At 45.1% G+C, this 25,775-nt stretch overlaps 1 protein-coding gene and 1 long non-coding RNA gene across 9 annotated transcripts in view; one reads left to right on the top strand and one right to left on the bottom strand.

The window, feature by feature from the left end:
* LOC308459342 (collagen alpha-6(VI) chain-like) overlaps positions 1-25,775 on the bottom strand; it is a 62,918-nt gene that overhangs the window by 35,914 nt on the left and 1,229 nt on the right. For 4 of the 6 annotated variants that reach the window (XR_013978017.1, XM_080974534.1, XM_080974538.1 and 1 more), the window contains exons 1-5: positions 15,729-16,338; positions 14,317-14,928; positions 9,454-10,068; positions 4,831-5,391; positions 1,033-1,590 (exon numbers count right to left, since the gene is read on the bottom strand). Coding sequence is in view for 5 of the 6 variants with exons in the window: in XM_080974534.1 (XP_080830660.1) it covers positions 1,033-1,590; positions 4,831-5,391; positions 9,454-10,068; positions 14,317-14,928; positions 15,729-15,795 (2,413 nt within the window). In the remaining variant the exon portion in view is untranslated. Of the gene's footprint in view, positions 1-1,032; positions 1,591-4,830; positions 5,392-9,453; positions 10,069-14,316; positions 14,929-15,728; positions 16,339-25,775 lie in introns of those variants that run through there. The other 2 variants (XM_080974535.1, XM_080974536.1) reach the window with 2 other exon arrangements.
* Positions 16,417-25,775, top strand: part of LOC308459590 — a 38,755-nt gene continuing 29,396 nt past the window's right edge. For all 3 annotated transcript variants that reach the window (XR_013978194.1, XR_013978195.1, XR_013978196.1), the window contains exon 1: positions 16,417-16,623. This is a non-coding gene — a long non-coding RNA (uncharacterized lncRNA). The remainder of the gene's footprint in view (positions 16,624-25,775) is intronic.

Raw genomic sequence — 25,775 nt, 5'->3', positions numbered from 1 at the left:
ACTCAAGAGACCAGAAAAGCCTTCAAAACTCTTTCTGCACTGTGTGTTTCTGGGACAACAAACTTGGAAAGGTGCCATCTGAAACCATGCCAATATACATACAGATTGGTGTATTCATTGAAAGCTGCTGTACACTCTGTTGTCTAAAATGTATAAAATATTATTGGAATGGGAGACAAAGTAAAATCCTCAATGATACACTGGGCAATAGATATCGGTCATAATATAGACATGGAAGCACGGGAACAATTGTGGAATATGGATATAAAATTTACAGCATGTTATGGTCTAAGATAAAATTATATGAAAACGCTATATCATTGGTATCTAACACTGAGTATACTGGCAAAAATGTATAAATCTAAATCAAACAAGTGTTGGAAATGTAAAGAGAAAGAAGGTTCTTTTTATCATATGTGGTGGTCTTGTAGTAAGGTTAAAGCTTGCTGGGAAATGATATGCAATGAATTGAAAAGGATGTTCAAAATAACTTTTGTAAAAAAACAAAACCCAGCTTTTCTTTTGGGAATTATAGGGACAGAACTACCTAAATTGTATAGAAATTTATTTATGTATGCTACTACAGCAGCAAGAATGCTACTTGCCCCAAAGTGGAAAGAAGGAGAACTCCCAGTAAAGGAAGAATGGATACAGAAACTTATGGAATATGCCGAAATGGCGAAACTTACCAGAAGAATAGGAAATCAAGATAACAAACCTTTTCATAAAAGAATGGAAATGGTTTATTGAATATTTACAAACCAACTGGAAACAGATAAAAACATTGGCAGGATTATTGTAATAACCTGCAGTTTCATAAGAGTATATATTTAAAGTAGATAATAAAATGAGCAAATTAAATGAATTCGAATATGCAGAATATATATATATTTAATTAATTAAGGAACTGCAGAAAGAGGGGGAAGGAAGTCAAACTTTGAAATGTTAAATTGATTGTAAAACTAATGAAATGCATAAACTTGAAAAGTAGAAATAAAAACTTTTTAAAAAAGAAAGCTGCTGTACACTCACCATCGTACGGACTGCATATTCCAAAGAGGATCTCACGTTCTAAGTGCTTCAGAACGTCGAAGTCCTCCACATAAAACACCATTTCAGGCTTTCCACTTATCTCCACCAGCTGAGTTTTATTTGCGCTGAACATGCCCAAGGAGTAGATGACAACACTTTGCTCTCTCAAAGCCTCTGCGGGTCCTCTCACCTCATCCTGAGCTTCCCCATTGGTGATCAGAATCAGAATTTTCTTGACATGGGGCCGTGCCCCTTTGGCGGGCTTAAAATAATCGGACACGAATCGCAATGCTTCCCCTGTGAGCGTGTTCTGTCCCATAGGAGACATTCTCCCAATAGCACCAATGACGTCCCTCTTCAATGAGTACTGGTTGAGCCGGAATTCTTCTTGGCTTCTGCCACTGAACTGCACCGCACCAATGTGTACTCTGTCGGGACCAATGTCAGATTTGCTCACGAGGTCAATCATGAAGTCCTTCATTTTCACGAAGTTCTCAGGGCCTATACTGCTGGAGCTGTCCACCAGAAACAGAACGTCAGCTTTCTTCTCTTTGCAGGCTGTTAGCAGAAAAACATGAACACATATGGATGAGAGATGGCCACAACAAAGATAGCTGTGATGGCCTGGGATTTGGACTCGGATGCTGAACCTGAGGGATCCCAGCCTGCACAGGAATCCCCACCTCCAGAACCAGCTGAGCCGGGGCTGGGGCATGAGCCTGAAGGGTCCTCACCTGCGCTGGATCCTCAAGTGAAGGCATCAGCTGAGTCTGCTCTGGCTCCTGAGCTGATGGAGGACCCATTGCCTGCAGGTGCTCCACTCTCAGCCCCGTCAGGGGAAGCTGAGGTTGCCTCTGGGTCCGGTAACCCTCCAGCATCTCCTGAGCTGCAGAGGCTCAGGGCAGAGAGGCAGAGGGAACGAAGTTCCCGCAGGAGGAGTGCTCGCCTCCAGGCCAGGAGAGGCGAGTCACCAGAGGATCGGGGCCGCCCTATGCCTCGGGGCAGTTAAAAGCCGGCCAGCCCCAGTCCCAAGTTGCGGGAGCAACATTGTTGGTTGCTAGTTCCTGCCTGAACCCTGTCCTGCTTTCCTGCCTGAGCTCCTGACCCGCCTGGCTCCCTGCTTGCATGCCTGTTCCTGACTTCACCTGACTCCCTACCCTGCACCCAGCTTCAGCTACTACGGACTGCCTCCATGTTGCATCTTTGACCACGGACCAGACTTGGACCTTGCCTCTTGGGTAACCCACGGGGCCAGCACAATAGCATTACAAAACTGAAGCCAAAAGGAAACACAGCCATGTGCAGAGCTGAGTGCACTACTGAAAAGCACTAATACATCACCATCATCCCCGCTCAGCCATGAAGCCCACTGTGCAATATTGAGCCAGTCTCTCTCTCTCTCTCTCTCAGCCTAACCTACCCCACAGGGTTGAAATTCTACTCAATAATGATCCAGAGCAGAACTCCGACGTATAGATGGAAGTGTGAAAACTTAAACATGTTGCAGGATTCCCAAAAAATACACCAGAGGCAATTATATTTTATCCAGCTGAGCGCTACTGCTACTGAAGGCAAATGAGCATAATGGTCACACATCCAAGACATTAAGGATTGGCACTGTCCATAAGAAATCCAGTTGCGGCAGACTTAACTTAAACTTACAATAACTTATAATGAATCTAAACCTTAACACTAGCATACTATGTACGGAACACCACACCAGAAGGAAGAGAGATAGAAAGAGAACGTGAAACCCAGCCTCCTTCTGGCCTACAATGGTACCTCGGGTTACAGACACTTCAGGTTACAGAAGCTTCAGGTTACAGACTCTGCTAACCCAAAAATAGTACCTCGGGTTAAGAACTTTGCTTCAGGATGAGAACAGAAATCACGCGGAGGTGGTGCGGCGGCGGCAGCAGGCGGCCCCATTAGCTCAGGTTAAGAACAGTTTCAGGTTAAGAACCAACCTCCAGAACGAATTAAGTTCTTAACCCGAGGTTACACTGTTTTATTATAGTCAGCATGACCTTGACAGAATGAGATAAGAGAACCACCTGTACTCAGCCACCTGTACTCAGCTTCTCTGAAGGAATAACCCAAACATCAAGAACCTTCTGCTTGTTTCTTTCACACAGAGAAGCTTCCAGAAGCCTCTTTAAGTAGAATAGGAAAGATCTCTACACACCAGATCAATACTTTCTGCACTAAGAAATGCAAACTGGCACTTGTGAGGATAAAACAAGGGGTAGAGAATGACCTTGAATCTTTTGGATGAAAGGTGTAATGGAAATGCAATAATGAATACCAAAATACAGTTCAGCGAGGAAGGTGAGCTGACAAGGATCTTAAAAGCTTGGACAAAATACAGTGGTACCTCTGGTTACGAACTTAATTCGTTCCAGAGGTCCATTCTTAACCTGAAACCGTTCTTAACCTGAGGTACCACTTTAGCTAAGGGGGACTCCCGCTGCCGCCGCGCTGCCGGTGTGTGATTTCTGTTCTCATCCTGAGGTAAAGTTCTTAACCCGAGGTACTACTTCCGGGTTAGCGGAGTCTGTAACCCGAAGTGTTTGTAACCTGAGGTGTTTGTAACCTGAGGTACCACTGTACACTTGAAGGTCGCACCAAAATCTTCAACAGGAAAGGACAAGAGCTTATCCATACCCTTTGCACGGGAGTTCCCAATCTAATCAAAAGCCACACTGTGTCACCTTTCAAGTCCGTTTACCTTGTTTGGCGGGCGGCATTGCGGTCAGGCCCTGGGTCCTGCATGACCCAGCTGAGGGCTGGAGACTGATGTGCCCCCCTGCCATCACCTCCCCACACCATCGGCGCTGGGTAGGACCCCCTCATGGAGCGAACCTCGCCAACCATTCAGCACTGACGGGGGGAGAGGGTTTCCGTGGGGAATTTAAACTCCAGCGCAGCACTCTTGTGCCCTTTGCCGGATCTCCAACCCACCTCTCCCTCTTTTTCTGCTTTGATGTGTTACGACCTTGCTATGGACTAATCGTCGGTCGCCATATTGTTGGGACCGGGCAGGATTTTTCCCCACTTGCAAATTGGCTCTGCCATTTGCTTTTCGCCTACCTCGTAGCAATTGGCACAACTTTGTGAGGTTAGGCCTTTGTTTAGATGGAGGGGAGGTTGTAGCCTCTGCTTGCCCCTCTTCATTAAAGATATCCTGTTAAAGGGATCTGGGAGTGTGGGTTCTGTCTGATGCCCAGATATGAGCTAGGGCCATGCCACTACCCCAATGGGGACCCCTCTGCCTGCTCCTATTTGATGTAAGTCTTAGGTCTCCCCCTACCAGTGGTTTAACCTTAGTTGGAGCCCCAGCAGATGGGCGGGAGTCAATATATAGTCTGGCTTCACCCAATGTCTCACATCTATAACCAATAAAGTTGTGGCCTATTTGAACCCATAAACCAAAATATGCTTGTTTGTGTGTTTTATTTATCCACCAGAAGACCGCAGGTCACAGGGCCTTGGCACGCAATTGAATCTCTCTTTAACAAGAATAATTTTACACCCCGGGCACCCATCTTTTTTCTTCCTTTTTAAAGCAGAAACAGGATATTAATCATTCTTTGGTTCACCTGAAAACCCATCCACATAGCATGCCATTAATGTTTTATGGGACTGTTTGGATTTTTCCCCTGAAGCATTTTCCCCTCAGGGAAAAGAATCTCAGGGTTCTTTCAAGTATGCCAGTATCTCCTAAGCACATTTGGGCTATTTAAGAGCAGGCATTCTCCCCTGAAGTTTAAAAGTAAAATATAAGATGATTCTTCTTACCTTCTACAGCACAGATCTCTCGGACAACTTCATTCTTTATATGCTTCAGAGAGGCAAAATCGTTGACAGAATAAGCTCTGTCCTTTGACTCTGCGATCTCATAAATCTGCGACTCGTTAGCGTGTCTGACACCGATCGCATAAATGTTGACCATTTCATTCCTCAACCTCTTGGCAGGTCCCTCAACATGGTCCTCTGATTTCCGGTCAGTTAGCACTATCAGATGGCAAGGAACACTTCGGGAGTGTTGACCTTGTGACCTTCTTAGCAAAGGCTGGATGGATGTCAAAGCGGCTCCTGTGTAAGGACTGCCACCTATTTGACGGATGTTATCAATGGCTTTCAATATATCACTTGTTTTACCATATTCCTCAAGTCCGAATTCCAGCTCGTTCATGTCTGCATATTGCACAACTCCAAAGCGAACTTTGTTCGGTCCTATCGGGAAAAATCTAACCACTTCTTTCAAAAACAACTTCAGATCCACAAAATCGAAATAATTGAGGTTTGAAGAACCATCGATGAGAAAATAAATATCTGCTTCTTCCGTATCCACGCAGCCTATGGGGAAGAGAATTTTGGTGGTGCGTTTAATAATTCAAACAATGAATTTATCCTGTGGTTTGTTTTGTTTGTTTGTTTGTTTTAAAAAAGCACAAAGCACTTGAGATGGCTGAATCTCAAAGTTTCTTTCTGTATCACATTTCCCCCAAACTTAAATTTATTTTCAGCATTTCCACATCAGCCTGTAAATCCACCCCCCAAAAAATTCTTCATGAACATGCAGCAGCATTTTCATGGGAAAATTTTCATGCACATGTCTGCAGAGCAATGTCCCTCAACGTCACAAATTTTTGTATGTTATCTTCACTAATCTGGGCATTTTATGTGCACTTTACCCTAGTACAGTGGTACCTCGGGTTACAAACACCTCGGGTTACAGACACTTCAGGTTACAGACTCCGCTAACCCGGAAGTAGTACCTTGGGTTGAGAACTTTACCTCAGGATGAGAACCGAAATCGCGCGCCGGCAGCATGGCGGCAGCAGGAGGCCCCATTAGCTAAAGCGCACCTCAGGTTAAGAACGGACCTCCAGAAAGAATTAGGTTCTTAACCAGAGGTACCACTGTATATGCATTTCTGTACGCATTGCTTGGCTGGAAAACTGCATTGCAAAAATTTGCAGAATTCCATAGAATGGCTGCGGCTTGGTTCGCATATTGTGTGAGAAAGTGTTACCGTAATTCCCCTCACCTCCCTATCCAACAGTGAGGCAACCACTAACATAAGCATCAGAGCTTGGCAGCAAGTTGTTACAGATGTATTAGCCATTAAAAGACCATCATTCATTGCTCGTATTTGAACATGCACGTTTCCTCAGAGGGCGGGGGGGTGCAGGCTCTTAGGGAGACTCTGAAGAAGTGCATTTAACTAAAGACTACTTCTTATTTAATGTAAGACTACTGCAATGCGCTCTGCAAGGGGCTACCTTTGAAGGTGACCCGGAAACTACAACTAATCCAGAACGCGGCAGCTAGACTGGTGACTGGGAGCGGCCGCCAAAACCATATAACACCGGTCCTGAAAGACCTACATTGGCTCCCAGCACGTTTCTGACCACAATTCAAAGTGTTGGTGCTGACCTTTAAAGCCCTAAATGGCCCTTGGCCCAGTATACCTGAAGGAGCGTCTCCACCCCCATCGTTCAGCCCAGACACTGAGATCCAGCGTCGAGGGCCTTCTGGCGGTTCCCTCCCCACGAGAAGTGAGGTTACAGGGAACCAGGCAGAGGGCCTTCTCAGTAGTGGTGCCCGCCCTGTGGAACGCCCTCCCATCAGATGTCAAGGAAATAAACAACTATCTGGCTTTTAGAAGACATCTGAAGGCAACCCTGTTTAGGGAAGTTTTTAATGTTTGATATTTTATTGTGTTTTTAATATTCTGCTGGGAGCTGCCCAGACTGGCTGGGGAATGCCAGTCAGGTGGGCAGGGTATAATGATGATGATGATGATGATGATGATGTTCACCTAAGCACTTTTTGGGACACAGGTGGCACTGTGGGTTAAACGACAGAGTCTAGGACTTGCCAATCAGAAGGTTGGCAGTTTGAATCCCTGCACAGTGTGAGCTCCCGTTGCTCGGTCCCTGCTCCTGCCAACCTAGCAGTTTGAAAGCACGTCAAAGTGCAAGTAGATAAATAGGTACCGCTCAGGTGGGAAGGTAAACGGCATTTCCGTGTGCTGCCCTGGTTTGCCAGAAGCGACTTAGTCATGCTGGCCACATGACCCGGAAGCTGTACGCCGGCTCCCTTGGCCAATAAAGCGAGATGAGCGCCCCAACCCCAGAGTCGGTCACGACTGGACCTAATGGTCAGGGGTCCCTTTACCTATACCTTTAAACACTTTTTAATTCGCATGTGTAATTTAACATGTGCATGCAACGAACATGCATTTTGAAGAACATGCATCATAGAACATAATATGAGTTTGTGGGACCAGGTCAATGGCTCATCTAGTTCAGCTTCCTTTTCTCACAGTGGCAAACCAGACGCCTATAGGAAGTTTGCAAGCTGGACATGAGCACAACCACACTCTTCCCACTTGCACTTCCCATCACCTTGCATTCAGACACATAATATAGTGAACATAACCATTATGTCTTGTAGCCATTGGCCAGGGAGCCAGGGTTGGCCAAGTGTTGAGTCTAGACTTGTTAGGAAACCCAGGTTTGCTGCTACATATGTGATGTGGTCCTGATCTGTTGCTACATGACATTGCAGCAAGAAGACAGAACACTCTCTCTTCTATGGAGTGTTCCCTTTCTCCCGCAACCTCTGCCAGTGAGATCAGTGTGATCTATTAAAAAGGTAAAGGGACCCCTGACCATTAGGTCCAGTCGTGGCCGACTCTGGGGTTGCAGCGCTCATCTTGCTTTATTGGCCGAGGGAAGCCGGCATACAGCTTCTGGGTCATGTGGCCAGCATGACTAAGCCACTTCTGGAGAACCAGAGCAGCGCACGGAAACGCCGTTTACCTTCCCGCCGGAGTGGTACCTATTCATCTACTTGCACTTTGATGTGCTTTCAAATTGCTAGGTTGGCTGGAGCAGGGACTGAGCAACGGGAGCTCACCCCATTGCGGGGATTCGAACCGCTGACCTTCTGATCAGCAAATCCTAGGCTCTGTGGTTTAACCCACAGCGTCCCTTGTGTGATCTATTAGTTTCTCTATAAATGGGGGTGGGACATTTTCTTGGGTTCTGGCCAGGTTCATCCTTATCTCCCTGCTCCCATTCTGCCTTGATAACTATTGGAAGCAGCAAGAAGCCTCTGTGAGTTTTGTGGGGAAACACAACCTCAGCAGGCCCCGTGGATCCCTCTGAGCTCTCTGAATTGGGCCAGCAAAATATTAGCAAGTGATTGTAAGAAACCATATTTCCCCCGACCCCCCACATTTGTAAATGGAAGGAGAGAGTCATTCTTATCAGAACATGTGTTCCTGTTCAGATGGCTGTCTTCCTAGTCATACTGAGATCATCCAAAAGTTATCATATTCCAGGATTAATCTCACAGTGATGTCTGTGGATCCTCATGATATAGTGGCAGGCCTTTGGGGAAGTGCCATAGCTTAGTGATATGTGTGCAGAAGGTCTCACGATTAAGCCCTAGCATCCCTAGTTCAGACTGAGGGAGACTTCTGGCTCAAACTCTGGAGAGCCATTGCCAGTCGGCTGAATTTCCCAGAAACTAGAGACTGGTTCCAGAGTCCGTGACAGACAGAAACAAGAGGAAGATCTGCAAAGGTGCTGCAAAACTAGTCAAATGTTGTATCTTGAGCTCTTTTTTCAAGAGAGATGGGAAGCATCAGCTCTGGTGTGACAGGCCAACTCCTTCAGGCCTCCTTTCCCTCAGGGAACAGCTATTCCATCAGGCTGCCTCAGTGGGAGAGATTGGAAGAAGGGCTCATTCCACCAGCTTTGCTGAAAGCCCGGCTCTGCCATGCACTTCCTATCCCTGAATTGCGCAAAAAACCCAGTCACTATAAGAACAACTGTTCAAGAATTGGTGCCTGAATTTTCGTTTCCCCCTACTTCCCTCTCTGTCCCTTTTCCCTTGTGTGACCTTTTATTTTAAATTGTAAAGGACAGTCTCATTTTAATTGACTGGATGTAAACCATCCTGGGAGACTTTTTGACTGAAGAGCAGGATACAAATGCCCTACATAAATAATAGGATAATAGATTATGCTATTTTCCCTTTTTAGCTTTTTCAAGGGAGAGCATGCTGTTGTTGTTGTTTGGCTTCCTGCTTTCCAGTCTGTTATTGTCACATTTTTTTAGAGCCAAATGATGATGATAATAATAATAATAATAATAATAATAATAATAATAATAATTTATTTATACCCCGCCCATCTGGCTGGGTTTCCCCAGCCACTCTGGGTGGCTTCCAACAGAACATTAAAATACAATAACCTATTAAACATTAATAATAATAATTTGTTAAATGAAAATTCAGGCACCAAATGAATCTTCTGCAACACCTCTGGAAATGTTCTTCTTGCTTTTGCCGAGGAACTAGAGCATTGCAAGTCTCCTGAAACAGCATAAGACGACAAGTTACCTCTTTTAAGCAGTTCTGCTCTTTTGTTGTCCATGTAGAGCTTTCGTTGCACCTGATTCACCACCTTCTTATGAAAAACGAGAGCCTGGCGTGGCAAGTGGGGAAATGTTTTCAGGTGGGTTATGTATTGTTGTGGCGGGTACGCAGCTATACGGGTTAACTGAGCGACATCAGCCCTTTCGACGCCAATTGCAAACACTGTCACACCTGCTCTCCTGAGAACGGTTGCAGCATTGCCCACCCCGTCTTCTGAAGGCCTGTGAGTGATAAGAATGGCTATTTGTTCCACCCCCTGGGTCTTCCTGCTTCCGGAACTTTCCGTGAAAACTTTCTCCCTTGTGAAATTAATGGCCAAGCCAACGTTGGCCTTTCCTGCCTTGGCAGAAAGACTTTGTATGCGCTGCAGAACATTCGTCTTATCCATTTCCATCCGCAGTAAAAATATCACCTCGGGTTTAGCGCTGAACGTCACCAAGCCGACCTTTATGCATTTCTCCTTCACATCCAGAGAAGACACCAGCTTTCCCAAAAATATTTGAATCTTCTCAAATTTGTTTTGCGGAGGACCCGCATCCACTATGAACACCACGTCAGCGACTGCATCATCATGGCAAGCTGCAGGGAGAAGAAAATGCAAGATTAAACATTGGCTATTGCTTGGCTCCCCTTCATGGATCACTGCCTTGCCGTGGCGAAGATGCCTGCTTCTTGGGAGAAACGTAATGACAAACCTAGACAGCATCTTAAAAAGTAGAGACATCACCTTGCTGACAAAGGTCTGTATAGTTAAAGCTCTGGTTTTCCCAGTAGTGATGAATGGAAGTGAGAGCTGGACCATAAAGAAGGCTGATCGCCGAAGAATTGATGCTTTTGAATTATGGTGCTGGAGGAGACTCTTGAGAGTCCCATGGACTGCAAGAGAATCAAACCTATCCATTCTTAAGGAAATCAGCCCTGAGTGCTCACTGGAAGGACAGATCGTGAAGCTGAGGCTCCAATACTTTGGCCACCTCATGAGAAGAGAAGACTCCCTGGAAAAGACTCTGATGTTGGGAAAGATGGAGGGCACAAGGAGAAGGGGACGACAGAGGACGAGATGGTTGGACGGTGTTCTCGAAGCTACCAGCATGAGTTAGACTAAACTGCAGGAGGCAGTGGAAGACAGGAGTGCCTGGCGTGCTCTGGTCCATGGGGTCACGAAGAGTCGGACACGACTAAACGACTAAACAACAACAACAAATTGCTTGGCTATTCTGAGCCAGTGAAACTGCCTTCACAATGGCGCAGCCATGCTCAACCATCCCAAGGGATCTGTTCTTCGCTGCAGGCCAGGGATGAGGAATTTTGGGCCCTCCAGATGTGCCACCCTGCGGTGTAGCTAGCTGCTCGGGTGCCTGGTGCAGGTAGGGGTGTCCTGTAGCTGGGGGTGGGGCGTGTTAGGATATAGTTCCCATGGCTAAAAAAGCCACCTCTATTGGTCTGTCTCCCCTCCAACTGTATTACCTGGGTTATGAAGGCGCCCAAAAGATGTTAAAGCAAAGATTATGGGATAATGCACACAGTGACTTGCGATCTTGATCACACGCAGTCTGTAGTCCGCTGGCAGTAGGAGTACAATATGGGTATGTCTTTAAGTTAACAACTTACATTAAAAACCTGACAGTACCAAACTATCGAAGGCTTTTCACCAAAGCCAGACTAAACGTCTTTCCTTCTGCAGTGTTGGTTGGCAGGTTGAGAGGAGTTCCCTACCAGGACAGACTTTGCTCGTGTGCTCAAGACATCGATTCCATAAAACAAATTTTGTTGCATTGTGCAAAATATGAGCAAGCCAGGGCTGAACTGATACTACCCTTGCTGGTACCTTTCCTGGGAAAATCAGAGGCTCACTATGTCAGGTTCCTATTGGAAGACCGGACAAATGCTAGAACATTAGCAGTGGCAAAGTTTTTATCGGTAGTTGCAAGAACAAATGATCCCTATATTCTGAACAAAATGCTTGTTTAACCTGGAGGTAGGCTGTATGAATTGTGTATTGTTTTGTAATGATTTGTTGGGTCTCTGGACCATAATAAAGATTGATGATGATATACCGTATTTTTTGCTCTATAAGACTCACTTTTTTCCTCCTAAAAAGTAAGGGGAAATGTGTGTGCATCTTATGGAGTGAATGCAGGCTGCGCAGCTATCCCAGAAGCCAGAACAGCAAGAGGGATCACTGCTTTCACTGTGCAGCGATCCCTCTTGTTGTTTTGGCTTCTGAGATCCAGAATATTTTTTTCTTGTTTTCCTCCTCCAAAAACTAGGTGCGTCTTATGGTCTAGTGCGTCTTATAGAGCGAAAAATACGACAGTTCCATTCCACCTTAAAAGGGTACAGGCATGGCGTTTGTGTATCACATGCCTGTTTACTCCCAGCACAGTCTGCTGGGAACTTCCGTTGTATGTAGCTTTTGTGTTACTGCTGTTTTTCCGGAGACGAAGGGATGCAGACATGTTTTCTTTTGTCCCTGAACTATGCTGAATAAATGCTGTATATAATGCTTACATCTGCCTTTGTCCTCCTCACCTGCTGTGTGGAGATTTGCACACTCTGCCGACAGAGCATGCACGAGTCTCTAAGCGTATCTGAGGCTCGTGTCGCTAACTGACTGATGCTGTTCCACGGGAGACCAGTGATTTTCCGGAGCCAGCTGGGGGCCTGCCTGATTCCCCCGTCTCCCCGGCAGTATCCCAATAGGGCGATCCGCCCATGGGGGCAAAGTGAGCCTCTCCGCCACCTCCCCCTCAATTGTAGGGTGGCTGAGGGAGGGACAGTAGGCAGACGCAAGTCCCACGCTGCCGTTTCAGGCAGCGAGGAACCTGCAGGCACCTAAGCCACCACGTCACTCCTAAAAAGTTTCGTGAGCCCAATTTTTTTAAAAAAACTCATTTTGTCACACTCACCCCAGTTATGACACCCGGGTCAGACCGCACCCCCCCCCCGCATGCCCCTTCCTCCACCACTAGTCCCACCATCCCTGACCTTCACCCAAGCTTCCTGTGGCTGATGAGAACTTGAGTCCAGCAACATCTAAGAAGCCAAAGCTTCCCCATCTAGACCCAAGAAGATTTCTACAACAGGGTGGGACTGTTTTCACGAACAAGCATAAGATGCTGAATTGCAGAGGTGCTGAGCTGATTTCAATTAGTTGTTGCTTGATTTTCTACGCTGTGGTTTTCCTGTTGTAAGGCATGATTGCCATATACAATAGATGGGTTTTTCTTTATTTCCTTTAAGATATTTATAACTGAGCAGCCCTGAACTTGGAGAGTTCGATAATTCAGAGCTTTGTCAAACTGGGGTCATCTTGCTTGTGCCTCGCTACCCCTATTAACTGGCAACCATTGTTAAAATTTATTGCAACAATGAAATTGCAGGAATGGAAAAGTCGGACTCGTATTTAAGGGATGGACAAATTTGTGAATCCAGGGTGTCAGAAATGGCTATTAGCTCACTATTCAAAACAATAACTCATTGACTATAGCTCAGTTGGCTAGAGTGTGGTGCTGATAATGCCAAGGTTGAAGGTTCGATCCCTGTATGGGACAATAGCATATTATTGCATTGCAGGGGTTGGACTAGATGATCCCCAGGTTCCCTTCCAACTCCCTGATTCGCTCATTCTATGACTAAAAGTGACTAAATATATTTGGTTTTTTTGTGCACCAGACTCTTGAGGCACATCCTATACCCACTTGCCCGTTGAACCCCATAGGCATTACTCCTGAGTGAACATGTGTAGGGTAACATTGTAAAAAGCTGTTTTAAAGCAAGTTGGATAACCCACCTGTCAATCAAAACATGTCATTATAATGTCACATGGTTGACAGATAAGTTGCCTGCCACCCTCATGTCAAAACCATTTGCACTGGGTTTCCGAGCATCTGAGAACCAGCTTGCTATTGGGCGCTTGAGAACAGCAGTGCAAGGGGTGCTATCAATATCTTTATGCTCAGTTCTTTAGCCGATGTGGAGGAGCAAAAGAAATCTGCTTGTTGTGAGCTGCTTGCTTTGACAGGGAATAGCTAAACTGAGCAATATCTCTCCCCCCCCCCCACTCAGCAGCTGACACGTACAGTGATACCTTGGGTTACAGACGCTTCAGGTTACAGGCGCTTCAGGTTACAGACGCTTCAGGTTACAGACTCCGCTAACCCAGAAATAGTACCTCGGGTTAAGAACTTTGCTTCAGGATGAGAACAGAAATCGCACGGCGGCAGCAGGAGGTCCCATTAGCTAAAGTGGTGCTTCAGGTTAAGAACAGTTTCAGGTTAAGAACGGACCTCTGGAATGAATTAAGTTCTTAACCTGAGGTACCACTGTACACACAACCAACACATAGGGTTACCATAGGAAGACCTCAAAATTACTGCGTTTTTTTAAAAATAAGAAAAGAAAAGAAACCCACCAAAATTGTTAAGCTTCTTTTGGGAACAACCCCAAAGTGTTAAGCATTTTTTAAAAAGCTTTTGGAACTGTTTCCGCTGCTTTTTCCATTGCGTTGCCATACATCCAGGTTTTCCCTCCCTGACATTTTGCCGGTTCGGCAAAATCCTCCCCGACACCATTTTTACACCCAAAAACAAGAACTCGTCAAGAATTTACCAACACGGAGTTGAACCCTACACTCCCACCCATCAGCTGACATAATGAGTGACATCAGCTAGTGGGCAGGTGAGAGTGGTTTGGGAAAAATACTGTCAAGTGTGTTTTGAGTAAGACCCCAGACCATATATGGGACAGACCAGTTGTATAGTTTTGTTTCTAGCACTGCCACCCTCTTCCTTATAAATCTATTTTCAACAGCATCTCACTTCTTACCTTCTATAACTGTCCCATTGTTTACTTTGTCCTCAGCTCTCCTGCTTGTTAGATCTGGGTGGTGGTTGTCACCTACGTGAATGGCATCTACGATTCCGGAAATGTTCTGAGAAAATAAAACGAGTTCTTCTGTTCTAGGGAAAAAGAAGCTAAATGGTTTTGTGGACATCCGAATTAGTTCGTCGTAGGAAGCATCCTCCATGCCCACTGCAAGGACCTTCACTCCTGCTTTGTGCAACAATTGGGCACTTTCTTCTACATCATCACCAGATGGTTGAGACGTCATCACAACCAAAATCTTGGACCGGTCCCTTTCACGGGTTGGCTTCCCATAATAGGTCTCATGAATCTTCCGGAGAGCAGTACCAGTTTTCAAGGGCCCACCTCTGAACACAACTTTGTTTTTGATGTGGTTCAACATTGGAATCTTCCCCTTATAGGTATCCAGTTGGAATTCATTGTATACTCGATCGTTATACTGGGCAAGGGCAACACGATACTCATTAGGACCTAGCGGTAAACCATCGATGACTTTGCTAATAAATGTTTTGACATGGTGTGAAGACGTATTGCTGCTAGCAACCAAAAAAACAATATCGGCAGGCTGGGGGGCTAAAAAGAAAGAAAGGAAAGGAGCAAGATTAAGGAATCAATGCTTAATCTTCAAGTGTTCATTTCTCACAGAGAGTGAGAAAATAGTACAATAACTAATGTGGAGTCTAGCAGTCTAAGGGGCTCAGATGAAGACTTTACCATGACTGTTTGAAGTGGTGTCCAAATGTTTTAAATGTATGGGATGAATGGCCTCAGTCCAGGTATGTTTTATTGGTTGGGTGTCCCAAAGTTCTCCTGTACCTCCCATAACTCTATCCAGGACTTTTTGTTCCATCAGTCAATTAACATGTGCTAGGGCCATATCTGAACGTATGAAAACTGTGCCTGGTGTTTTGCTCAATTGTAAAGGTAAAGGTAAAGGGGCCCCTGACCATTAGGTCCAGTCGTGACCGACTCTGGGGTTGCGGCGCTCATCTCGCTTTATTGGCCGAGGGAGCCAGGGACAGCTTCCGGGTCATGTGGCCAGCATGACTAAGCTGCTTCTAGCAAACCAGAGCAGTGCATGGAAACGCCATTGACCTTCCCGCCGGAGCGGTACCTATTTATCTACTTGCACTTTGACATGCTTTCGAACTGCTAGATTGGCAGGAGCAGGGACCGAGAAATAGGAGGTCACCCCGTCATGGGGATTCGAACCGCCGACCTTCTGATCGGCAAGTCCTAGGCTCTGTGGTTTAACCCACAGCGCCACCCGTGTCCCATCAATTGCTCAATTGTACAAATAATACTATTTGTGGTATTCTGGTTTTTCAGAGGAGCAAACATGACCATTTTAAAACAAGAAAACAGTGCCTTACCTGGTTTATGACCCATCAACGTCTGAGCCTCAGTAACGATGAAAATAAACACCAAAAACATCTTCATATTTTGCGCAAGTTGTCAAGTGTTTGCTACGGAGGGAAAAACAGACAATCTCATGCACTGGTTCATCGTGGGTTTAATTCAAAATAGTAACATGAAGACCTTGGCTGGAGATATGAAAACAATCCCCTTTGAATCTGCTGTCCAGAGTGACTTTTTCATCTTCCTTTATGGCATTTACATATGTCCCTATGTAAGTCAACGCGGGACAGAACCACACATTATGAATGCCTCTGGCTGCTATTAAAAGCATAGCCACAGATCTCATCCTCTCTGCCAATAACATCTAGAAACCAAAACACCTTCATTTTACAAGTTTCTGCCAGATCCCACAGGAGAGCTCCCAAGACCACTTCTTCTTTGATCGGTGATTAATTTAGATAAAAAGCTACTGTTTGGTTCTACTCTTCACAGTCAATAAAGCACTTGGCATCTGTCTATCTCTAGAGACAATGGAGTTTGCCCCTGGGGATGAATTCAAACAGCTGCATTAGGAGCACCAACGTGATCTCCCCAGGGCTCAAGCCTGGGCAGTGTGTATGGAGGTCCTGGGCTGCCCGGATGACAAGTACAAAATGCATCACAAAGCAGATGACCTCATAGTATAAGGCTTGGAAACCAAGCCTTATGAGCAATGGTTGAAGGAGCTGGCTATGTTGAGGCTGGAAAAGAGGAGACTGAGAGGAGATCATCTTCAAATATCTCAAGGGCTGTCACATGGAAGATGGAGCAAGCTTGTTTTCTCCTGCTCCATAGGGTGGGACCCCAAGCGATGGCTTCAAGTTACAAGAAAGGATATTCCGGCTAGACATCAGGAACAACTTTCTGGCGGTAAGAGCAGTTTGACTGTGGAACGGTTTCCCTTGGGAGGTGGTGGACTCTCCTTCCTTGGAGATTTTTAAGCAGAGATTGGCTGGCCATCTGTCATGGATGCTGTAGCTAAGATTCCAGTATTGCTGGGGGCTGGTCTAGATGACCCTTGATGTATCTTCCAACCCTACAATTCTATTTTTATTTTTATTTGCAATGGAACAAGCTCTATTAACAGTCTTACAATACATTACATATATATGGTACATCTTGTAGAGTAAATTGAGATTTCAATCATACACACACACATACACACACAAAACATATACTTGTCTTTTCTTACATAGTTATAAACCTTAAGCTTCAGCTGTGTTTATGCTGCTTTTTATGCGGTTATTAACAAAGATTATTAACAAAAAATATCATAAAAACTTTGGACTTCCTGTCAACTCCCATTGTATGCTTTTATTCTAATAGTGAATGCACCATATATTCTCTAATACATTCTTACAACAATTTGCACCGTTAATCTTATTTCTCCTATATTTCTTTATCAAGGTCATTCAAATACTGCCATAGACGAAAAATCATTGCTATATTTTTGTACATATCTCTTGTATTTATCCCATTTTTGTGCAAATTCTTGTCTTGAACTGCCCCTTAGGCTGCTGGTCAATTGCGCCATTTCCACATATTCTTGTAACTTATTCTGCCAATCCATTATACTAACTCTAAAATTCAATGACTCTGTGGTACACGACCACTTCATGGACAGCTGCTAATGAGAATTAGAGTCACTATTCCACTGTGGATTCTTCAATGTATAACAAGCATGGTTCATGCAGAATGTTCATGCATGGTTCATGCATGGTTCATGCAGAAAGGGGAGAGCTTGGAGAGACGGGGAGGTAATTAGGCAGGAATGCGGAACGAGGGAGGAGCAGCCAAGTTGCAGTAGAAGCCTGAGATCCAAGATCAAGGAGAAGGGGGGTGGAGTTCCAGGGAGACGACGCAGACTGACAGTTGACGCTTGGACTCAGAGGGAGGGCCACCGGAAAAAGCCCATCCCATGATGCGCAGGTGAGCAAGAATTAATGAGAGGCGTGAACAGGAAAGGAAGTGTAAGTGGGGCTTTAAAAGTGGGAAGAGGAAGGGGCGGAACTCAGACTCGGCAACAGCTAATTTGGAAGCAGACGCTGAGTGACTGAGCTCCAGTGTGATTAATAATAATAATAATTTATTATTTATACCACGCCCATCTGGCTGGGTTTCCCCGGCCACTCTGGGCGGCTTCCAACAGAATATTAAAATACAATAATCTATTAAACATTAAAGGCTTCCCTAAACAGGGCTGCCTTCAGGTGAGTTCTAAAAGTCTAGTAGTTGTTTTTGACATTTGGTGGGAGGGCGTTCCACAGGGCGGGTGCCACCACCAAGAAGGCCCTCTGCCTGGTTCCCTGTAATTTGGCTTCTCGCAGGGAGGGAACCGCCAGAAGGCCCTCGGTGCTGGACCTCAGTGTCTGGGCAGAATGATGGGGGTGGAGACACTCCTTCAGGTATACCTGACCGAGGCCATTTTGCGTGTTTTGAGCAATAAACCTGAGTTAATTGCTGCCGGAGTTGTCTCGCTTCTGTGGGAGAGACCCAACCATTACACAGAATGATGAAGTGAGCAGAATTTCTTAGAAACCTAGATAGAAATACAGTAGTATGAAGAGTATGATACTGTCTGTATTACTCTTAGTTTTTCTGGAGCAATGGAATGCTCAGAACATTTGTCATGTGAGCGACGAAAGATGTGGTAATGTCTGAAAAACCTATATTTGTTTTTCAGTGCTGTTAATGAGATTTGCCATCTTACAGGGCCTTGTTTTTCAGTTCAATTTTTAATTTTTCTGGTGAATTTCTTACTTCTGCTTTAAAGCAGATGACTTGGCATGACTTTAATTCGCTTTGCTTATGGTATTAAGCACCATGAGCCAAGCTATGTTCTTGGACATTCCTGGAATGCATTTTGGAGAATGAGGTTATATTAGTGACTTGAGGTAAAGTATAAGCAAGAGAGACAGTGATAAATGTTCCTTGGCTTTGTCTTCCTTTGAACATTTCCAAAATGTCTTCTCAATCCTTATTTTTCATTATACAGTAGAAGTCCAGAATTAGCAGGGCAAGTAGGATGCAAGCCACACATGGTAAACATGGGCTTCAGTCAGAAGAGGACTGTAGAAAACTCATGCCGTGCAAGTCCATTATATTTTATTAAGTTTCAACATTTTTGAAATATACAATCAAAACCCAATTTCTTCTTTTCTCTAATTTTTGTTGACTTCCCACCCTGTTTTCCATGGAGTTGTTGTTTCTCCCTTTCTCATGCACCCTATCGTCTGTCTTTAAAATCATAACCATTATTGTTGTTGTTTAGTCGTTTAGTTGTGTCTGAGTCTTCGTGACCCCATGGACCAGAGCACACCAGGCACTCCTGTCTTCCACTGCCTCCCGCAGTTTGGTCAGACTCATGCTGGTAGCTTCAAGAACACTGTCCAACCATCTCGTCCTCTGTCGTCCCCTTCTCCTTGTGCCCTCCGTCTTTCCCAACATCAGGGTCTTTTCCAGGGAGTCTTCTCTTCTCATGAGGTGGCCAAAGTATTGGAGCCTCAGCTTCACGATCTATCCTTCCAGTGAGCACTCAGGGCTGATTTCATATTATCATAACCATGATAATATAATCCAATTACTTCCTTTGCTCATGACTCAAATCCTGCTCATGAGTTCATCATACCATAATATTTCTTTACTTTTTTATGATGCTCAATTTTATGCATTTCAAAAAATTTAAAATCATTGTAACATTTCAAATCTCTACTTCCTTCCTCCTCTTTCTGCGGTTCTTTACATTTATTTTTATATTTTCCGCATATTCCAAATTAGCTTAATTTACTCATTTATTCATCTACTTTAAATATATACCGTATTTTTCGCACCATAGGACGCAGTTTTTCCATCTTAAAAACTAAGGGGGAAAGTCTGTGCGTCCTATGGAGCGAATGCGGGGGGGCAAGCGGGAAAAGCCCCCAAGAGCCACACACAAGCTTCACGCGGCTCTTGCGGGCTTTTCCCCTCGAGGGAGAAGGGACTGACGCGGCCAGTCAGTCCCTTCTCCCTTCTCTAGAAAAGCCTTGCGCAATCTCTCCAGCCGCGGGAGGCTGCGCAAGGCTAAAGAAGCCAACTTTTTAAAAATCTCTCTCTCTCTCTACCTCTTTTTTTTTTTTCGTCCTTTCTCCACCCCCTTCTTTTCCTCTGGATCAGTGTTTTTATCTAGATTAACATTTTAGTTTGGAGGGGGGGATATTATAAAAAATGAAACTTTGCAGCTTTTATTTTAGTATACAATAAAAACAGATTAAACAAAACACAAAAGAAGGAAATAGCATAGAAGAAGAAGAGAAAAGGGAAAGAAGGGGGATACAAAGCCATTTACCAGAGGTAGATCTTAACCCTTGCCTCACCTGGGAGCTTCTCTGGGCAGGAATTCCCTCGGCTTAAGTGGGGTGTGTGGCAGGTAGGGGGGGTACCTACTTAGACACTGAAGCCGCATGTCTCTCCAATGAAAATTGGGAGTGGGCATTGTGTGAAGTGGCTGTGGATCTCCTGCTGCAGAAGTGTAGGACTGTATAGAGTTGGGAGGGCCACCCGAGGGTCATCTAGCCCAGCCCCCTCACAATGTAGGAATCACAGCTGAAGAACGCCAGGCAGATGGTCCCCCAACCACTGCTTAAAAGCCTCCAGTGGTGGAGACCCCCAACACCTTCCAAGGTCACAGAATTGCAGGGTTGGAAGGGAACCCCAGGAGTCATCTAGTCCAGCCCCGGTGGAAAGTGGGCATGATCCATCCCGTTGTGCAAGGCTAAAGATGCTGCTCAAGGCTAAAGAGGAAGCCAAGGCAGCGAGCGGGATGGATCGCGCTCGCTGCCTTGTCTTCTTCTTTAGCTGTGCTGGAGAGGTTTAGCTCCTGGCTGGAGAGGTTGCGCGGCTATGGATCCCACTCGCTGTCTTGGCTTCTTTGCTCTTTGGGGCTGTGCGCAGCCTGTCCGTTGCTCTTTGGGGCTGGGGGGGGAATAATATTTTTTTCCTTGATTTCCCCCTCTAAAAACTAGGTGCGTCCTGTGGTCCGGTGCGTCCAATAGAGCAAAAAATACGGTACTCTTATAAACTGCAGGCTATTACAATAATCCTGCCAATGTTCTTATCTGTTTACAGGTTTTTGTGTGTGTGAATAGTCAATAAACCGTTTCCATTCTTTTATAAAAAGTTTGTCATCTTGATTTCCTAATTTTTCCGGTAAGTTTCGCCATTTCTGCATATTCCGTAAGTTTTTGTATCCATCCTTCTTTCGCTGGGACTTCTTCTTCTTTCCCTTTTTGGGCAAGTACCATTCTTGCCACAGTAGTTGCATACATGAATAAATTTCTATATAGTTTTCGCCCATTTACTATAATATTTCTTTAAGTAGTCTGAAAAAGGCAACCATTCTTCCATAAAGCACTCATCATTAGGTTCTCTTAATTTTGCTGTTAATATTGCCCGTTCTGCATTGTTCATTATCTTACTCATCCATTCTTTGGTGGGGACGACTTCTTCCTTCCATTTCAGTGCATAAAGAATCCTAGCCGCTTGCGCTGGGCCTGGTGGTTAACCTGAGCCATGCGGTCCAGGTCCAGTCCCGAATCTAAGGATTCCACGAGGAGTCAGTCCAACAGGGCCAAGGCAGGAAACCAGGCAAGGTCAGGCACAAGGTCTCAGGCAGGTTCCAGCAAGCAGCAATGTTGCTCCCGAAACCTGGGGTGGGGTCTGGCAGCCTTTTATCTCTGATGGGGTATCAGCCGGTCCTGATCCCCCCGGTGACTCACCTCCTTGTTTTGCCCAAAGGCAAGCACTCCTCCTGTGAGTACTCAGGTCTCCCCTTCTCTCAGACCTTAGTCTCTGCAGCTCGGGAGACGTTGGTGGGTTACTAGACCCAGAGGCCGCCTCAGCCTCTCCTGACCCAACTGGTAGTGGAGCAGCTGTACTTGATTGCCCAGCAGAGAGCAACGAGGTAATCCCCACATGTGGAGCCAGGGCAGGCTCAGGCCCCTGACTTGGCCAGCTGGTGCTTGTTTTAGGGGAACCTGTGCAGACTGGGACTCTTCAGAATCAGGCCCCAGACTCGGTTCAGATACCGCCTGAGGCAGAGGATCCGGTGCGGACTGAGATTCCTCCGGCTCTGAGTCAGAGCCCTAGTGCCAGGTCATCACACCACTGTTGTTACATACATAAACAACTTTAACATTTTCTTTGGAATTTCTACCCCTATAACCCCTAACAACACTCTCCTCACTTCAGAGGCATACTGTCTCTTGGCAGTATATGTAAAACAGAGCCATCATAACCCTCCAACTACCCCTATTTTCCAGGGACAGTCCCGGATTTATAGAAGCTGTCCTGGTTTCTGATTTGATCCTGGAATGTCCCGTTTTTCCTTAGGATGCCCCTATTTTCATTGGAGAAATGTTGGAGGGTATGGAATAGGAGGTCCCTATTTTTCAGCGGGGAGTCACTGTCATTATAAGAGAACAAGGGAGGCATTCGTGGTGAGTTCTGGTACCTCTTTTTTTTTTCCTGCAAAAATAGGACCAGATGTCCCTATTTTCATCGGAGAAATCAGATCTTCCATACCAACACAAGAATGGTTGGGGAGTGAGACAGCAAGGACACACGGTCTCCTCCTCACAAGATAAAAATGTCTGAAATGGGTTCTTGGAAAGGCATGCTGTTCTCTTAAATCCTTGAAGAAGGTGACATTGGTTGAGCTATGCACTAATTGTTCTTTCAGAAGAATCCTCTCTGGCCTGCGAAAACAGTTTTTGAATGCAGCAAATATGCTAAAAGAAAACATCATCATTTGCTGGTCAACAACGCCATAAAGCAATCCTTTGTTTGAACTGGACAACCACACAAATTATTTGTTTATCAAGATTTTCTGTTTTAATTTATTCTTCTCATTGCACAGTTGTCCTTTCAACACGTTCCTGAAAACTTTCTGTATTGTTTCACACAATCTTCAAGTCCTGAGGCGGTGAAGTACTGGCCCAGACCACTTGTCACTATATTGAAGCATCCAATTTTGAATAGTTACTTCTTTAGCCGCTTCTGGCTGAGCACACGGAAGTTCATTCATTTTGCAATGCAAGGCCCGATCAAAAGGCTGTTTTGCTGCTGCCTGGGGCTTCCTGCCATTGTTGGTATACATACTGTTGGTACGTTCCCAAAATTCATCCGTCAGTAATCATCAAGTGTTATCAGAAATCAAATGGCGAAACGCTTTCTGCTCGTTGTGGCAAAGTTCTCCCCAGCTTACCCTGGACATCTGCTGAACAACTGTATTATCAAAGGTTTTCATTCATCCCAACAGGTGGCTTTCAATTACTTGCATATGGATCAGTATTGCAGGAATGGTTTTGTTAGATGCTGCAGGAACATCTTCCAAGTTTCTTTTCCTTCCTGTTTATAGTCACAATGAGTTCAGTCTCAACTTCATTCGATATAGGACTCCTCTTCAAATTGTTATGCTTTGCACTGCAAGAAATATTTGCTTTCCATCCTGTGTCTACTGAAAGACCACAAACTTGCCTGATGAAAACTGAAGAAAACGACTAGGAACAAGAACCATTGGGATAATAATTGCATTTCCCCCTCCCCTCTCCAACTACTTTAAGGTTTTGTTAGCAAATAATAATAATAATTTACACCCCGCCCTCCCCAGGCAAGACCGGGCTCAGGGCAGCTAACACCAGGTATAAAAACAATTGATTAAAATACAACTTAAAAACTCTTAGGTTGTGGGTGAACATATCAGATGACACAGCGATTCTTCAAACAGCTCTTCTTTATTCTGAGGCCAGAACTGAACTGAACTGAAGGGCTCAGTCAGCCTGCTTATATAGAGCTCCAGTACCTTGTTACTGTAACAACCTTCTAAAACTATCCAATCACTGAACGTCACTTTCGATCCTTCATTTGCATAACTATCTACAGTATCTATCCAATCACTGAACATCACTTTCGATCCTTCATTTGCATAACTATCTACAGTATCCCCCTGCTGGCCCAGGGTGAGAACTTCAGTACATAACAAAAACAAGATTAAAATACAACATTCCCAATGTGATCCCAATGTGACCAGCTGTCTGTCATTGGGTATTTTGCATCCAGCAGCATGGAGACTTTAAGTTCTTAAATCTAGCGGTGTGATGTATTGGCAAGTCTAACCCGACACATTTCAGCATTTGTCTTCTCCTGCCCCTTTGCAGGTAAACCTAATCCAGACATATATTCAGTGTAGATCCTTATTGTCTACAGCTTTCAACATCTAACTCCTTGTTATATTTCAAAACCACATGGATAAAGACCATCAGGCCCAGATTCCCCTGGTTAACTTTCCAAACTTTGATCCTAAGTGTAACATAAGCACAAGTTTCATACATCTGCAAACACTTCCCTGAACTGAAAGCAACTTCATAACGTTTATGCAAGAATACGAATTTCTTAATAGATATCTTGGATTCCAGTACTTGTCAAACTGGCAGCTGGCCTTTTCCAACACAGATAGACAACCCCATAACAGAAATGTGTGTTTGCTACTTGTAGCAATGGATGACTTCAGACATCATGCAAGTCTAGAGACACCTCCAGATGTTGTTGGACTCCAACCCCCATTAGCCTGAGCAAGCATGGCCAGAGGTCAGGGGTGATGGGATTTGTAGTCCAGCAGAAGACCACAGGTTGACTACAGGAGCAAGCCAAGCCTTATCCTGGACTTGCATGCTTCCCACCCAGCATGCAGCCAAGGAATACATGTGGGGAAATTTTGCTTCCTCTTTCTGGAGAATTTCTATACTAATATATTTCTTCGCACACAAGGGTAAGATTTACAGAATGATCCAATGAGCCAATTGGGTGCATACTTCTCAGACATCTGGGGAAGAGTTCAACATATCTTTCGAACTGGTCACAAGATGTTCACATAGCAGGGGCAATCCATTTTCTGAATATTTGGTTTCTGGAGATAGGTTGGCCCACGAGATTTGTGGCTATCTCCACAAAGGAGCCGAATAAAATAGGTTTCTTTTGACGGAAACCCAGGAAAAGGAAAAGTGCCGTTTGTCTGGGCTTTGTGAGGCGTGAAGCCCAATTCTTTAAGCAATTGCCCTGATGTGAAACAGAGCAGGCCTAGGCATGCAAAAACGCTTAGCTCACACTGACAGGTACTACACATATTGCCAACTTCACTTTGTGTATGTTTTGGCTTGGGTCCTTAGATATTTTAAATTTCCCATCCCACCTTATACGGCAGTTTCCTGCACCTCTTCCAAAAAAACCTTCTCTGGGTGGGTTGGGGGAATTCTCTTCAACAATGTGGGATGGAATATCATCCAGAACTGGTCTTGGAACCTGAGATAAGTTCACTTAAGGACATTACTCGAGAGCCTGTCCACCCCGTACCATTTTGAAAGGCTTTTTTCCTGAGGAATGCGGGTGGGAGGAAGGAATGGGAAACTTTCCTCGCATGAATTTCCTTAAGGATCCAATCTATAATGCATTTGACTTAAACACACACACACACACATCGCCACATTGCAGTCACAACTGGAAATAGATTTGCTTCAGTTCCCAGAGTTTTCTTTAGTTCTTAAGCCACTAAGTGTTGGTGATGGTTTAAATGGGACTTGTTAGGAGACACCTCTTGACAAGGGGCAATGCAGGGAAAAAATGTTCAATCATTTTCTGGCCACGTTGCTCTAATATTTGGGGGGGCAGGTTGGGAAGATGATGGGAGTAGAAAGACAGGCAAGGGTGTTGGGCTTCTCTGTTGACTTGTGTATATAATATCAACATTTTAATTGAAGGATAAAGGTAAAGGTAAAGGGACCCCTGACCATTAGGTCCAGTCGTGGCTGACTCTGGGGTTGCGGCGCTCATCTCGCATTATTGGCCGAGGGAGCCGGCATACAGCTTCTGGGTCATGTGGCCAGCATGACTAAGCCGTTTCTGGCAAACCAGAGCAGCGCACGGAAACGCCGTTTACCTTCCCGCTGGAGCGGTACCTATTTATCTACTTGCACTTTGATGTGCTTTCG

The sequence above is a fragment of the Podarcis pityusensis genome (assembly GCF_964106645.2).
Source record: "Podarcis pityusensis genome assembly, chromosome: 12".
Taxonomy (NCBI): domain Eukaryota; kingdom Metazoa; phylum Chordata; class Lepidosauria; order Squamata; family Lacertidae; genus Podarcis; species Podarcis pityusensis.
The sequence above is the reverse complement of the archived record's forward strand: the minus strand, read 5'-3'. Positions and strand labels throughout refer to the sequence as shown.